Source organism: Panthera onca, chromosome D4 (assembly GCF_046562875.1).
Source record: "Panthera onca isolate mPanOnc1 chromosome D4, mPanOnc1 haplotype 2, whole genome shotgun sequence".
In the NCBI taxonomy this organism is placed as follows: Eukaryota; Metazoa; Chordata; class Mammalia; order Carnivora; family Felidae; genus Panthera; species Panthera onca.
Window position 1 is genome coordinate 19,718,260 of NC_138351.1, and position 13,168 is coordinate 19,731,427.

The 13,168-nt window shown below is 36.6% G+C and overlaps 1 protein-coding gene across 8 annotated transcripts in view; it reads left to right on the forward strand.

Moving 5' to 3' along the window:
• VPS13A (vacuolar protein sorting 13 homolog A) overlaps positions 1-13,168 on the forward strand; it is a 253,659-nt gene that overhangs the window by 211,562 nt on the left and 28,929 nt on the right. For all 8 annotated transcript variants that reach the window (XR_014135928.1, XM_081790878.1, XM_081790879.1 and 5 more), the window contains 8 exons: positions 3,969-4,082; positions 5,173-5,318; positions 6,512-6,593; positions 7,432-7,545; positions 8,368-8,443; positions 8,529-8,692; positions 9,241-9,286; positions 9,392-9,515. Coding sequence is in view for 7 of the 8 variants with exons in the window: in XM_081790878.1 (XP_081647004.1) it covers positions 3,969-4,082; positions 5,173-5,318; positions 6,512-6,593; positions 7,432-7,545; positions 8,368-8,443; positions 8,529-8,692; positions 9,241-9,286; positions 9,392-9,515 (866 nt within the window). In the remaining variant the exon portion in view is untranslated. The remainder of the gene's footprint in view (positions 1-3,968; positions 4,083-5,172; positions 5,319-6,511; positions 6,594-7,431; positions 7,546-8,367; positions 8,444-8,528; positions 8,693-9,240; positions 9,287-9,391; positions 9,516-13,168) is intronic.

The following is a 13,168-nucleotide window of genomic DNA, read 5'->3' on the forward strand; positions in this document are numbered from 1 at the left end:
AGTCTTTCTGAACTCATTTGTTAGCTCTACTAGTTGTTTTGTGGGTTTTCCTTATATAAGATCATGCCATTTGAGAATAGTTTTACTTCTTCCTTTCTGATCCAATCTGGATGACTTTTGTTTCTTCTTAATTGCCCTGCTAGAACCTCTAGTACAAGGTACAGCATTGAATAGACATGTCAAGAGCAGACATCCTTGCTTTGTTTCTGATCTTAAAGGGAAAGCTTTCAGTCTTTCACCATTAATTATGGTATCAACAGTAGATTTTTTGCAGATAACCCTTCATCTGGTTGAGTTCGCTAATATTGCCAGTTTATTAAGTGTTTATCATGAAAGTATGTCACATTTTGTCATATGTTTTTTCTGCATCTGTTGGGATGATCATATGGTTTTCGTTGTATTGATTATATTACACTGGATGTTAAAACAACCTTCTATACCTGGGATGAATCCCACTTGGTCACATATATAAATTTTGTAAATATTTGTTTGGTTTGGTAGTATTTTGTTGAGGATTTTTGTGTTTACATTCATGGGATATTGGTCTGTCATCGGCCCAACAGTAGATTTTTTATACATATGTAATTTAGTCATTTGCTTTTTGAATTAAAAGAAGAGGAAAAGATTATATATTTTTACCATCTTTTATACTTCCATAATCGTCTTCACACCAGTGCTGGCTGTTGTTTGTTTGTTTTTTATTTGAGTTCTGATTACTACTTGGGGTCACTTGCCTTCAGCCTGAGGAATCTCATTAGTATTTCTTGTAAAACACACTTGCTAACAGTAAACTCAGTTTTTGTTTATCTGGGAATGTCTTTATGTCCCTTCATTATGAAAGGTAGCTATACTGTGTATAGGATTCTTGGTTGGCTTTTTTTTTTTTTTTTTTTTTTTTTTTTCATTTAGTGCTTTGAATATGTTAGCCCACTCCCTTCTTGCCTCCTTTCTGCCAGCATGTCAACCATTAATCTTATCAGGATCCTTCTTATATAATGGGTTGCTTTTCTGTTCTTGTTGTTTTTTGTTGTTTTTTTTTTTTTAATTTTTTTTTTCAACGTTTTTTATTTATTTTTGGGACAGAGAGAGACAGAGCATGAACAGGGGAGGGGCAGAGAGAGAGGGAGACACAGAATCGGAAACAGGCTCCAGGCTCCGAGCCATCAGCCCAGAGCCTGACGCGGGGCTCGAACTCACAGACCGCGAGATCGTGACCTGGCTGAAGTCGGACGCCCAACCGACTGCGCCACCCAGGCGCCCCTCTGTTCTTGTTTTTAAGATTATCTCCTTGTCTTTGACTTTCAGTAATTTTACTATTATATATCTGTTGTGACTTTCTTTCTGTTTATGCACTTGGAGTTCATTTAGCTTCCTGGATACATAGTTTAGTAGTGTTTTCAGTGATTTTAGAAAGTATTCAGCTATTATTTCTTCAAATATTTTTTTTCTTTTTTTCTCTCTCCTCCTCCTTATACTCCCATACTGTATATGTTAGTATGCTTAACAGTGCCCCACATTTCTCCGAGACTGTTCATTTTTCCTCTTTTTTCTCTGTTCTTCAGAATGCATAATCTGTAACACTTTATCTTCAAGTTCACTAATGAAGCAGTGCATCCAATTTAGCATATAATAGTGTTTATATTCCTTCTATCAACTCAAATCCACTGTTACCTCGTTCTAGTGAATTTTCCATTTGTTACAGTTTTCAATTCCAGAATTTCTCATAGGACTTTTTAATTTAATCTTTCTCCTTCTGTATTGATATAATCTATTTGATAAGACATTGTCATCATAATTTACTTTCCTAAATATGGTTTTCTTTAATTCTTTGAACATATTTACAGTGGTTACTTTGAAGTATTTTAATCCAATCTGGTCACATCTCACAGGCAGTTTCTTTTGCCTGCTTTTTTCCCAGTGTATGGTTCATACATTGCTATGTCTTTGCATATCTCATAATTTTTGGTTAGAAACTGGACATTTTAAGTAATATACTATAAAAACTGGCTACTGGGCCCTCTCCTCCATAGTTTATTATTGTTTCTAGCTTATTTATTCATTTAGTGACTAGATTTTTATATTGAAGTCTATCCCACCCACACCCCTGACTTTCCCTGTGGTGTTCAGCTTTTGGTGTTGCTCAGAAAGGTGAAGATTTGCAACACCCACTGTCATCCTGGAATAACTGGTTTTGGGGCTGGGCCTTCTCTTTCCACAACCACACCCTGCTGATATATATACTCCACAATTGCCAGCTGATTGCTTTATTTTTTTCAACAGTACCTTAGGCCACAAATTGCTCTGCAGACTAATCCAATCAAACTTGAGGGGTTTTTTGAAGGAATTGATCTGGAGATCATATTTGTTCTGAGGCTGGGAAGACCCCCTCTAAACTGTCTCTGCCCATTTCCCTCATGAAAACTAACAGGACTACAGTTTAGGCTGTATCTTCATTGAATCAATGGTTTTCTGTCTAATTGACTTTCACCATGACATTCACTGTTTCCCAAAGCCTACGCTTGAACTTCTTCACACTCTCTTGTAGTTGAAGGCAATTTTTTTGGGAAAAGATTAGAAACTATTTCAAAGTTTCTTTGCTGTCCACCTCCCTACACCCCAGGTAAAATCTGAACCAGAGCTTCAGAGCTGGGGGAGGAACAAGAGTGATCAGAACCCAGTATTCTCAGTGACATTACACACAATTAGAGCCTTTGTTCCATGAGTAGAGGCCAGGCAGGGAATGGAAGCTCTCCCATCCCTGTAATGTAGCATTAGCGCTGGTAGCTGGGGGCAGGATGAGAAATGCTGACACCTTTATGCCTCCCAGGAGGAAAGTATACCATTGAGGGAGACTAGGCAGAAAGGGAGCTTTGTGTTTTTGAGTATAGCAGTCTACAGTGGTGTTATGGCTTATTGAACTAGGAGGGGGCACTAAGAGAGTATTCCTTGTTCAGATACCACAGATTCACTTTTCTTACCAAATGTTTGTAGATTTTCTTGAAAAGATGTTTAATTTGCTTGTACCCTTAGGTTCATTCATAGAGGCCTTAAATAAGTGGGGTTTTTTGGGGGGTTTTTTTGCTTTTTTTAAATTTCACCAGTTTCACTGGGGAAGCTGATCTAAAGATCCCCTCACACTGTCATCCCAGAAGTAGTTTCCAGATACTCAACTTTTAATAAGGCTATCATTTTGATATTTTTGATGATGGGTTAAATATGAATGTTGGGCTATTTCTCAACACATAGAAGTAACTTAGATTTGTGAGTGTTTGGAAGAGAATTAATGATTATCAAAAATGAAAGCCATTATCACTTTTTGCAACGTCATTTTCAGGACCTTCCCCTTTTTGATTTATATTACTGGCCTCTGTAGATGTCAGTATTTACCAAAAAGCTACAAGTGGAATGTGATTATATTTAAGAAATCTGTATTCCTAAGAAGGTGTTGATGGAGGGACACCTGGGTGGCTCAATCCATTAAGTGTCTGACTCTTGATTTCAGCTCAGGTCATGATCTCAAGGTTGTAAGATTGAGCCTTGTGTCAGGCTCTGCACTGAGTGTGAAGCCTGCTTGGAATTCTTTCTCTTTTCTCTCTCTCTGCCCCTCCTCTACTTGTACACGGGCTGGCGCCCCACCCCCACCCCCACCCCCATCCCCCAAAAATAAATCACATAAAAAAAGTATTGGTGAGCTGGATTATAGTAGCTTTTTGGGATAAGCTTTGTAGTCCCAAGAATAAAAGCTTAATGTTTTTAATGGATTAGATGGAAACATAGAAGATATGCTTATCAGTTTGTGAGTAAGGGACAGAGCTTTACTAACAATAGAAGTGTTAGGTTCCCTTTTGATGCAGTAACTTTCCAATCACAAGGAACATTGAATCTGGATGTTATAAGGAAGTGTTCTGCAGTGTATGAACTCGTACAGATGAATCCCTTAAGTTTTTAATACTTTTTGTTTCTTATAGGTTGAACTTTTTCATAAAGATATAGAAGCTTTCCAAGAAGAATATAAAACAGCTTCATTAGTTGATTCATCACAAGTCAGTCTCTATGAATACTTTCATATATCTCCCATCAAGGTAGGAGAAAAGTCTCTTTATTATTATCCTTGATAATCTAGGTAATAGCAAATTGACTTGATCTGTGTGGAGAGATGAGCATGTAAATTATGTTCTCTAATAGTATATAAATTCTGTAAATAAAGTAAAAAGTAAGGAATAATCCTTTAAAATTTTTATTTATACTTATAACAATTTTTCACCATGTGGAAATAATACTGGGCCCACGTAAAACATGAACTTACATGTTTATATCTTGACCTAATATTATGTTACCTTAGTCTTCTATTAACATGCTTAATGACAGTTTTCAAAATTGTGTGTATGATTGTATATTTTTTTTATTGAATTATAATTGACATAGAACATACATTAGTTTCAGGTGTATAAGGTGATGATTCATTACTTATATACGCTGTGAGATGATCACCACAATAAGTCAAATGACCATCCATCACCATACATGTTAAAAATTTTTTTTTCTTGTGTGAGAACTTTTAAGATTTATTTACTCTTAGCAACTTTCAAATAATGCACTATAATATTAATAACTATAGTCTTTAAGTTTTAAATTAATTCATAAAGTAACCTCGATTTAAAAACTGGAAGTTGAATGGAACTAAATATAAGTTCTTAACACAAAGTTTCTGAATTACGTAATACTTGAAGAAAATTATTGTATAGCTATGTATGTATACCGTGTATGTGCATATGATACGAAAGTGTGTTTTAACTGTTTTCAATGTGCTAACTTAATTGTAATAGTTGAAACACTTACTTTTGGTGATACTTGAGTCATTTCAACAACCTCAACTTCTAGATTATTAATATTATTTAAAGATGTGTACCAATTACTATTTTCCTAGGTGTACCAAAAGAATCGGATTGAACCTAAATGCCATATTAGTCTGTATTGCTGAATTTAAAATTTAAAAAGAATTGTGTTCAATTTTAAATTCCTTTAACTTTTTACATAATAATTTTGATATAATCTAGATAATTTTGAAATCTTCTTTATGGTGTAGTAAATTTAAAATAAGATTGAATTTTAAAAGCTAAAATTGTCATTTTGAAAATAGTGCTTGAAATATTTCTCTCTTTATCTCTTTAGTTGCACTTAAGTGTTTCACTGCGTTCGGGTAGAGAAGAAGCTAAAGATTCAGAAAAACAGGAAGGACTGATGGCGGTTCATTCCTTAAATCTTCTGCTGAAGAGTATTGGTGCGACTCTTACAGATGTACAAGATGTAGTTTTTAAGTATGTGTAATATTCAAATCTGTAAATTGACGAAAAGCCCATTTTATATTTACGTAAAAACTTTATAAGTGAAAAGTGTGTAAAGGACATTGCAGATCAGAGGCAAATACGGTCTTTACTGTTAAATGGAATATAATTTAACATATTACCTGCCAAGCCTTAACTGTTAAGAAACAGAACAATTATTAAATAATTTCCTTAAGAAAGAGAGACAGAGGCCATACAAGTTTGTGCATTATATAAGGCCTTTCAGGCCTCGGGGAGGATTCCTAAGAAGCAGTGTGTGCTCAAAGGTATGGTGCTTCAAAGATGTGGTTTCAAGATTTAATAGGATCAAGACTCTTTAAAGCATATGTGGCTAGAACAAAATGAATGCCATGGTAGTGGAAATGAAGGGAGCCAAGAATTTACATTTTAGTGGGAGTCATCATGGAAGCTATTAGAATATCTGACCAAAGAGACAGGAAGTCTGAGTGGAGATGTCAGATGACAAGGACCTTTTCAGGTAGCACCTGGAAAGATTATGAAGAACAATGGTAAGAATCAGTGATCCCAGCACGATGCAATTCTAAATCCAGATAAAGTTAGGTAATGAATTAAAGAACATAGGACATAAAGAACGTAGGTTTGAAGACATTGAGAATAGGGTAAGATCTCTAATCCCGCTGCTATCTTACCTGCTAACACAGAGCTTCCCACGTCGTGGATCTGATATATGCTGTGACTAGGTTAAAAGTAAACTGACCTGGATTCCTCACCTGTCAGTTGATCAGGCAGGACCTGCAGCGACTGAACCCTGGCCATTCTTGAGCATCCTCTTCCACTTGTCTCAGGTGTCAGACATTTTCTTTATGGGCCGTGATAGGACAGAGTTGAGTAATAGAGTCTATATGTATGAATGGAATTCAGAGGGTCTCTGAATCCCCTAAATTACGTGAAAGTATGTATAGGTGGCTTTTCTGAGCCTAAGATCCGTAGCTTCCATAAGACTCTTAGATGTTCTTTGACCAGAATAAGCAGAGATACATGTGAAAGAGGAAATTTTCTGATTGGCACAGGACTGTACTGAAAGGAAAGATTTGGAGAAAAATTCTAAAGAAAATGAAACCACTCATTAATATTAAAAGCGTTCTCTTCACCTCTCTCCCTCTTCTCCCTTGATACGTACCCACACATATTTATGTGTTTTTCAGGCTTGCATTTTTTGAACTCAACTATCAGTTCCATACAGCATCTGAACTACAATCTGAAGTAGTAAGACACTATTCAAAACAGGTTTGTCTGAGATTATTTTACAAAGGGACAGATTAATATAAAATAGTGAAACATTTTGTGTCTTACATGTAGATGTGACAAGGCTAAGTGAGCAGCCATGTTCAAAATTTTTTAACTTTTTTTTCTCAGAATTGTAGAAAGAAATTGAGCCCTATCACCATTTCAATTTTTTGCCCTCCTGTTGTTGTTGTTTTTCCACTGACTGGTCTCTTCTGGATCATTGCGGACTTAAGACATTTTTAAATAAAATATTAACTAAGCAATTCACCAAACTTACTTAAAAAAATAGTTTCAAGGGAAACTGTTTATTAGTAACTAGCTGGTGAACACAGGCTATTTTTAATGTAATTGTATTGTTGAGTCAGCTATATATATTACTTTAATGGATTTTTTTCCACCTTTAGAAAGACTCCCGTATCTTCTGATATAACTTACAGCATCTGAGACAGCTGTCTTATAATGCACAGATCACTAAGCCTGAGTCAAGATGTGTGGGTTAAGATTCCAGTTTTGCCATTTACCTGTTACGTGACCCAGGTTATCATTTGGTCTGCATGTTTTTCCAGTCTCTAAAATGATGGTGGTAATAGTAACCATCAGACATAGTTGTAAACGTGAAAGAATTTTGAATATTCTAAAGCTTTATGTAAATATATTATTTCTAAAACTCTTAACACCAAATCACTTTTTAAAAACAAAACTAGTGATGAATAGGATGATACGTTTTCGGTGTTAAAATTGGTGATGAGGGTGTTGACCTAAAAGCAAACAAACAAACAAAACATTGAATTTAAAAAATTTCCTGAATATCTAATTAAGTTTGTATTTCATTTTTCAGGCCATTAAGCAAATGTACGTACTCATTCTTGGGCTTGAAGTTTTGGGAAATCCCTTTGGCTTGATTAGAGAATTTTCTGAAGGTGTGGAAGCATTTTTTTATGAACCTTACCAGGTAATAAAATAGTTATTCTTGCATTGTACAACATATTACTAATACTTTGAATAAATAATGCATCCAGTTGTTAACTTGAGGTGTGTGTGTAAATAGATTTTGGGAGACACAACAGAAGGACATGATTTTGCAGCAAACAATGGTAAGAGATAATGGAAAATTTTGGAGGGATACGTTTACCTTTTCCCTAAAAATTTAAACTTAAGACTTTCCTAAGATACATTGAATTTTAAGTGTTCTGTTGGAATATTAAAGGTCAATAAACTTCACTCGATAGTAGAAGGAAGATCACCATAGACAGGCAGTCTTTGCACAATTGTGGGGACAGTACAAATAACTATGCAGGTGGACAGTGTGCACAGCAATGTTAATCGGTGGCAAAAATTATTGTTTGGTGTCCCTTAAAATCTTCTGTTAAAACATTTAAAACTCTCTTACTTTCACTTTTAAATGAGAGGGCAATCAAAAAATAAAACTATTACTATATTATTATCTTGTACAGTATAATTTAAAACATAAGAAATATTAAGAATTAAGGTGCTATTATTTCTTTTACAAAAATTATCAGGAGTAGTTTGTGGTTATGTTCTTATAACTTACATTACAGAGCAAAACATCATTTGTACACTTTGGTGAATAGTCCTATTCCTGCATTTGGATCAACTTGTTGTTACTTTCAACGTCGTGAAGTATCTCTGAGAATTCTGTTATAATGTTCAGTTTTTTGCTGGTGTCACTTCCTCTAGGCATATATTAATTTATATTAATAAGTTCACCTTTAAAATAAAATATAACCTTCTTTGTTGTTATTTGACCCTTTAGGGAGCCATCCAGGGTCCTGAAGAGTTTGTGGAGGGGATGGCCCTAGGACTGAAGGCACTAGTTGGTGGAGCTGTCGGTAAGAAACAGAATGCCTACCAGGTATGATTATGCTAAAGCAATGATGCCTTTGCTTTTACTAAAAATATTGTAATTTCTGCCAGGTGGATTAGCTGGTGCTGCCTCTAAAATCACCAATGCTATGGCGAAAGGGGTGGCAGCTATGACTATGGATGAAGACTACCAACAGAAGAGAAGAGAAGCCATGAATAAGCAACCAGCGGGTCTTAGAGAAGGCATCACTCGTGGAGGAAAAGGCTTGGTTTCTGTAAGAAGTTTCCCAGGGTTGTAAACACAGCAGGGGCCATTTTATAAGGCCACATTCTGTGAATATGAAAATAGACATTGGGGCGCCTGGGCGGCTTAGTTGGCTGAATGTCCAACTTCGGCTCAGGTCATGATCTCGTGGCCCATGAGTTCGAGCCCCGCGTCGGGCTCTGTGCTGACAGCTCGGAGCCTGGAGCCTGTTTCAGATTCTGTGTCTCCCTCTGTCTCCTCCCCTCCCCTGCTCACGGTCTGTCTTTCTCTCTCAAAAATAAACATCAAAAAAAAATTTTTTTTTTAAATAGACATTTAACTTGCACTCCTTCAAGTGTTATTTAGATATCGGAGAAGTAGGGGGTTGTGTCCTATATACAATATGTCCATAGCCTCCAAAAGCATTCTGTTTAACTAAAATACGTGGACAGTGTGTTGATTGTTATAGTATCTAGAGAGCAAAACTCTCTCTTTTTTTTTTTTTTTGTAAGCCAGACTTGGTTTTTCAAAGCATCATGTTGAAAGTATTAAAAATTTTTAATTGTGCTTTTCCTCTAGGGTTTTGTAAGTGGCATAACGGGAATTGTTACAAAACCAATCAAAGGCAAGTATATTCCTTTAGGTGATGTGTATTACCAGGTCTTTCACAAATTGATTCTGTTTTCTCTCATGATTCACTTGCCTAAACCTTTGTTGTTTTTCTTTCTAGGAGCTCAAAAAGAAGGAGCAGCTGGTTTCTTCAAAGGTGTTGGGAAAGGTTTAGTTGGAGCAGTGGCAAGGCCAACCGGAGGCATCATAGACATGGCTAGCAGTACATTTCAGGGAATAAAAAGGTAGGTTCTGTTTGGTGGAAGATATGAGTAAAACTCTTAAACCATGAAAAATAAAATAAATCTGTTTGCCTCAAGGCACTTGTTTATGAACCTTACAGTATGGCAAATTACATATGATTTCCTAATTCCTTTTTAAGTTGTTGCCTTTGCATCAGTTCGGCTTTATGGAGTTCTCCTTTATTGGTCATTGGTCATTCGTTCCCAGCAGCCTTGGCAGGAAAGGCTGAGCAGGTTAGGCAGGCTCTTTAGTTGCCTTGAATGAGGTGCATTATTAATAATGTAATGCCACACACGCACGCTAGTTCTAAAATTAGCAAATACAGTATTCTCTCTCCTTTTAAGAAATAAAGAATGGCATTTTATATTCCTGGTTTAAACTCAGCTTGTGTTCCGCCTCCCCTTATGGTCTTACTTTGTTACGAAACCATTACATCCATTTCCTCTCTTTTTCTTCATTTGTGCAAATAATTTTAAAACATCCTCTCTTGCTCCAAGTTAAATTTAGCTTAAGATTGAAATTTGGTAGTTGCATTATTATCTCTGTTCTAGAGCTTTGTAACCCATACAACAATGGATTAAATTCATGCTAATGAGACCTAACAGGAAGTTAGGTATATGGACATTTCCCTAATCTATTTCTTGCTTCCTGCTTTATTGAGGTAAGTACGGTCATTATATGGAGCTGCTCCTTTTTTTTTGTTTTTTTAACTGTTCCTCTTAAGTTAGTATTTCCTACTGTTTACCAAAATTGGGTGTTTCTGGTTTTATACTTCAGTATTAAGATAGGGGAAAAAAGGTCTCTTCTCCTTATAACTTTAGATTCACAAATAGAATGTATTAAGTTGTCATCAGAGAAGCTCAAACTCAGTGAAACATAAATAATTCAAAATCAACAGCTATGCAGGTATATGCCCAAAGTTGCTAGAATAACCTTCCATTTTTCTAAACCTTTGTAATCTGTAATGACCTGCGCTACCTTTAAGGATTAAGGGCAAAATAAAACATTTTTAATAAAAATAAGACTAAGAACTATTAAAAATATGCTTGAGAAGAAGGATATTAAAACCAGAAATGAGAAGTGGATTATGAGAATCAAATAAAAGAATATGAATGAGTGAATAAATCTAATTGAACTATATAGAAACAACATTGGAACCAAAATATTAACAATAAGTTGCAGAGGCACCTGCGTGGCTCAGTTGGTTAAGCATCTGACTCTTGATTTTGACTCAGGTGATGATCTCACGGTTCATGAGATTGAGCCCTCCACTGGGCTCTCTACTGAAAGAAAGGAGCCTGTTTGGGGTTCGTTCTCTCTCTCTGTCTCTGTCTCTCTCTCTCTCTCAAATAAATAAACTTTACAGAGGAATAAGTTACAATTTGAGAAGTGAATATTTGGCATTAAGCATTTTAATATATTGTTTTTGAAGAGGATATACTATATAGTTTCTATAGATATGTATCAATTAGATACTTTTAATCACTCAAGAAACCAGAAACGAATATAATTGCCAAAGTTCTTGTCCTCATATGACTTAATTCTGCTGTGAAAGCAATAAGTGAATATTTATTATATACGATAATATATATGTATATGATGAATATACAGTATGCTAAATGGTGAAAAATTCTTTGAGGAAAAAATAAAACCGTGAAAGAGATAAGAGCATCCCAAGTGGTAGGGAGGAAAGTTGCCATCTTAAATGTAAGTAAGGTATTCAGGGAAGTTTCCCTGGTAAGATTAAATTTGAGGAAAGACTGAAGAAGTAAGGGAGTGAGCCATGTGAGAAGGTGCCAGGCAGTAGGAACTGCCAGTAAGAAGCCCCGATGCCAGCAGTATGCTTGGCTTGAGAAGTAGCAAGACCAGTGTGCTCAGAGTAGAGTGAATCCAAGGAGAGAGTTGGAAAAGATGATATTAGAGAATGCCTAGGGGTTCCGATCATATGGGGTTGGTAAGCCACTGTAAGGACTTTGGCTTTTTCTTGATATAAGAAATCATTGGATGGTTTTGGCCAAGAAAAATGATGTGAGCTGGCTGCTATATATATATATATATATCTATATATATCGACAGTAAATTGCAGGGGGACGCAGTGGAACACTTAGGAGGCCTTTGCAGTAATCCAGATGTGAGGTGGTGGTGGTGAGACCTGGATAGGCTAGAAGTTCGTACGAAGGAATCATGTTCTACGTGTATTTTGAACGTAGTGACAACAGGATTACATAAAGGATTGGATGTCGGCCATTAAAGAGAATCATTGTGGATAATTCGAAAGTTTTTTTCTGAAATGATGGAAATACCGTATTGTCATTACACTTAGGGGAGGGGGGAATTAGAAGTTTTGTTTGAATACATTAAGTCTAAACTATCTCTTAGACATCCAGATGGGGACATCAAGTAGCTGCAGAGTATTAGAGTCTGAAGTTCAAGAGAAAGGTGCAAGCTGGAGTTAAAAATTTGAAATGTGTGAGCCTGTAATGGGTGTTTCAAGCTGTGCAATTTTATGAGATCACCTAGGGAATGAGAATAGAAACGAGGAAAAAAATAGATCCAAGGACTTGGCTTTAGATATACCAACACTGAGAAGTTGGGAAAAATAAGGAGGACCCAGCAAAGGAGTCTGGAAAGGAATGGCCCTTAAAGTATGGGGGATAATCGAGAGGGCGGTGTTCCGAAAGCTAAGACACAGACAATCCCAGCTGTACTGTTGTTTAAGAGGAAAGGGAAATCCTCACTTCCCCATTCAACATCATGTAAGAGTATTAAAAATTTGTTCTAAAAACTGGTGTGGAACTTACAGTGGAGGTGTGGTACCCCCTCCTTAACCTTTGCTTAGAATACTCTTTCTTCTGTTACATGGTTGCTTCCTTTATTCAACACTTTCCCAGTGAGTGAGGCCTTGCCATGGCCACCCTAAAGTTTCATTTTGTCCCCTATTCTGCCCTCAGATACATCATATATCTCTTCCTTCCTTGATTCCCCCGCCCCCTTTAGCTCTTTTCATCACTAAATACGCTATAAATTTTACCTTGCTTGTCTCTCCTGGTAGAACGTAAGTTCTATGAATGCAGTGGCTCTTGTCTATTTCCACATGACTTAAAACATGGCTTGACCTGTGGGAGTTTTGTTTTGTTTTTGTTTTTTAATTGAGATAACTGTGGAGTCACGTTCAATTGTGGGAAATAACGTGGAGAGATCCCTTGTTTGTACACTGTACTGTGTTTACTCTGGCTGCTGTAACAAATGACCACGACCTTGGTGACCTAAATGCTAAACATTCATCCTCTTATAGGTCTGGAGGCCAGAAGTGAGAACTAAGTGCCAGCAAGGCTGCAGTCCCTCTGGAAGGTAGAATTTGCACCTTCCCTCTTCCTCCTGGTGGCCACAGGCATTTCTTGACTTGTGACCACATCAGTCCAACCTCTGCCTTCATCTTTGTATCACCTCCTCCTCTGTATGCTTACTCTCCCCCTGGGTCTCTTCTGTGATGACACATGTCCCACCCAGATAATCCAGGACTACCGCCTCATCTCAGAGTCCTTAAATTCACCTCATCCTCATAGACTTGACCCTGTAAAATGGCATTCAGAAGTTCAGGGATCTAGCATGATTTCTTTGAGAACCACCATCCAGACCACTACACGTTTTCCTA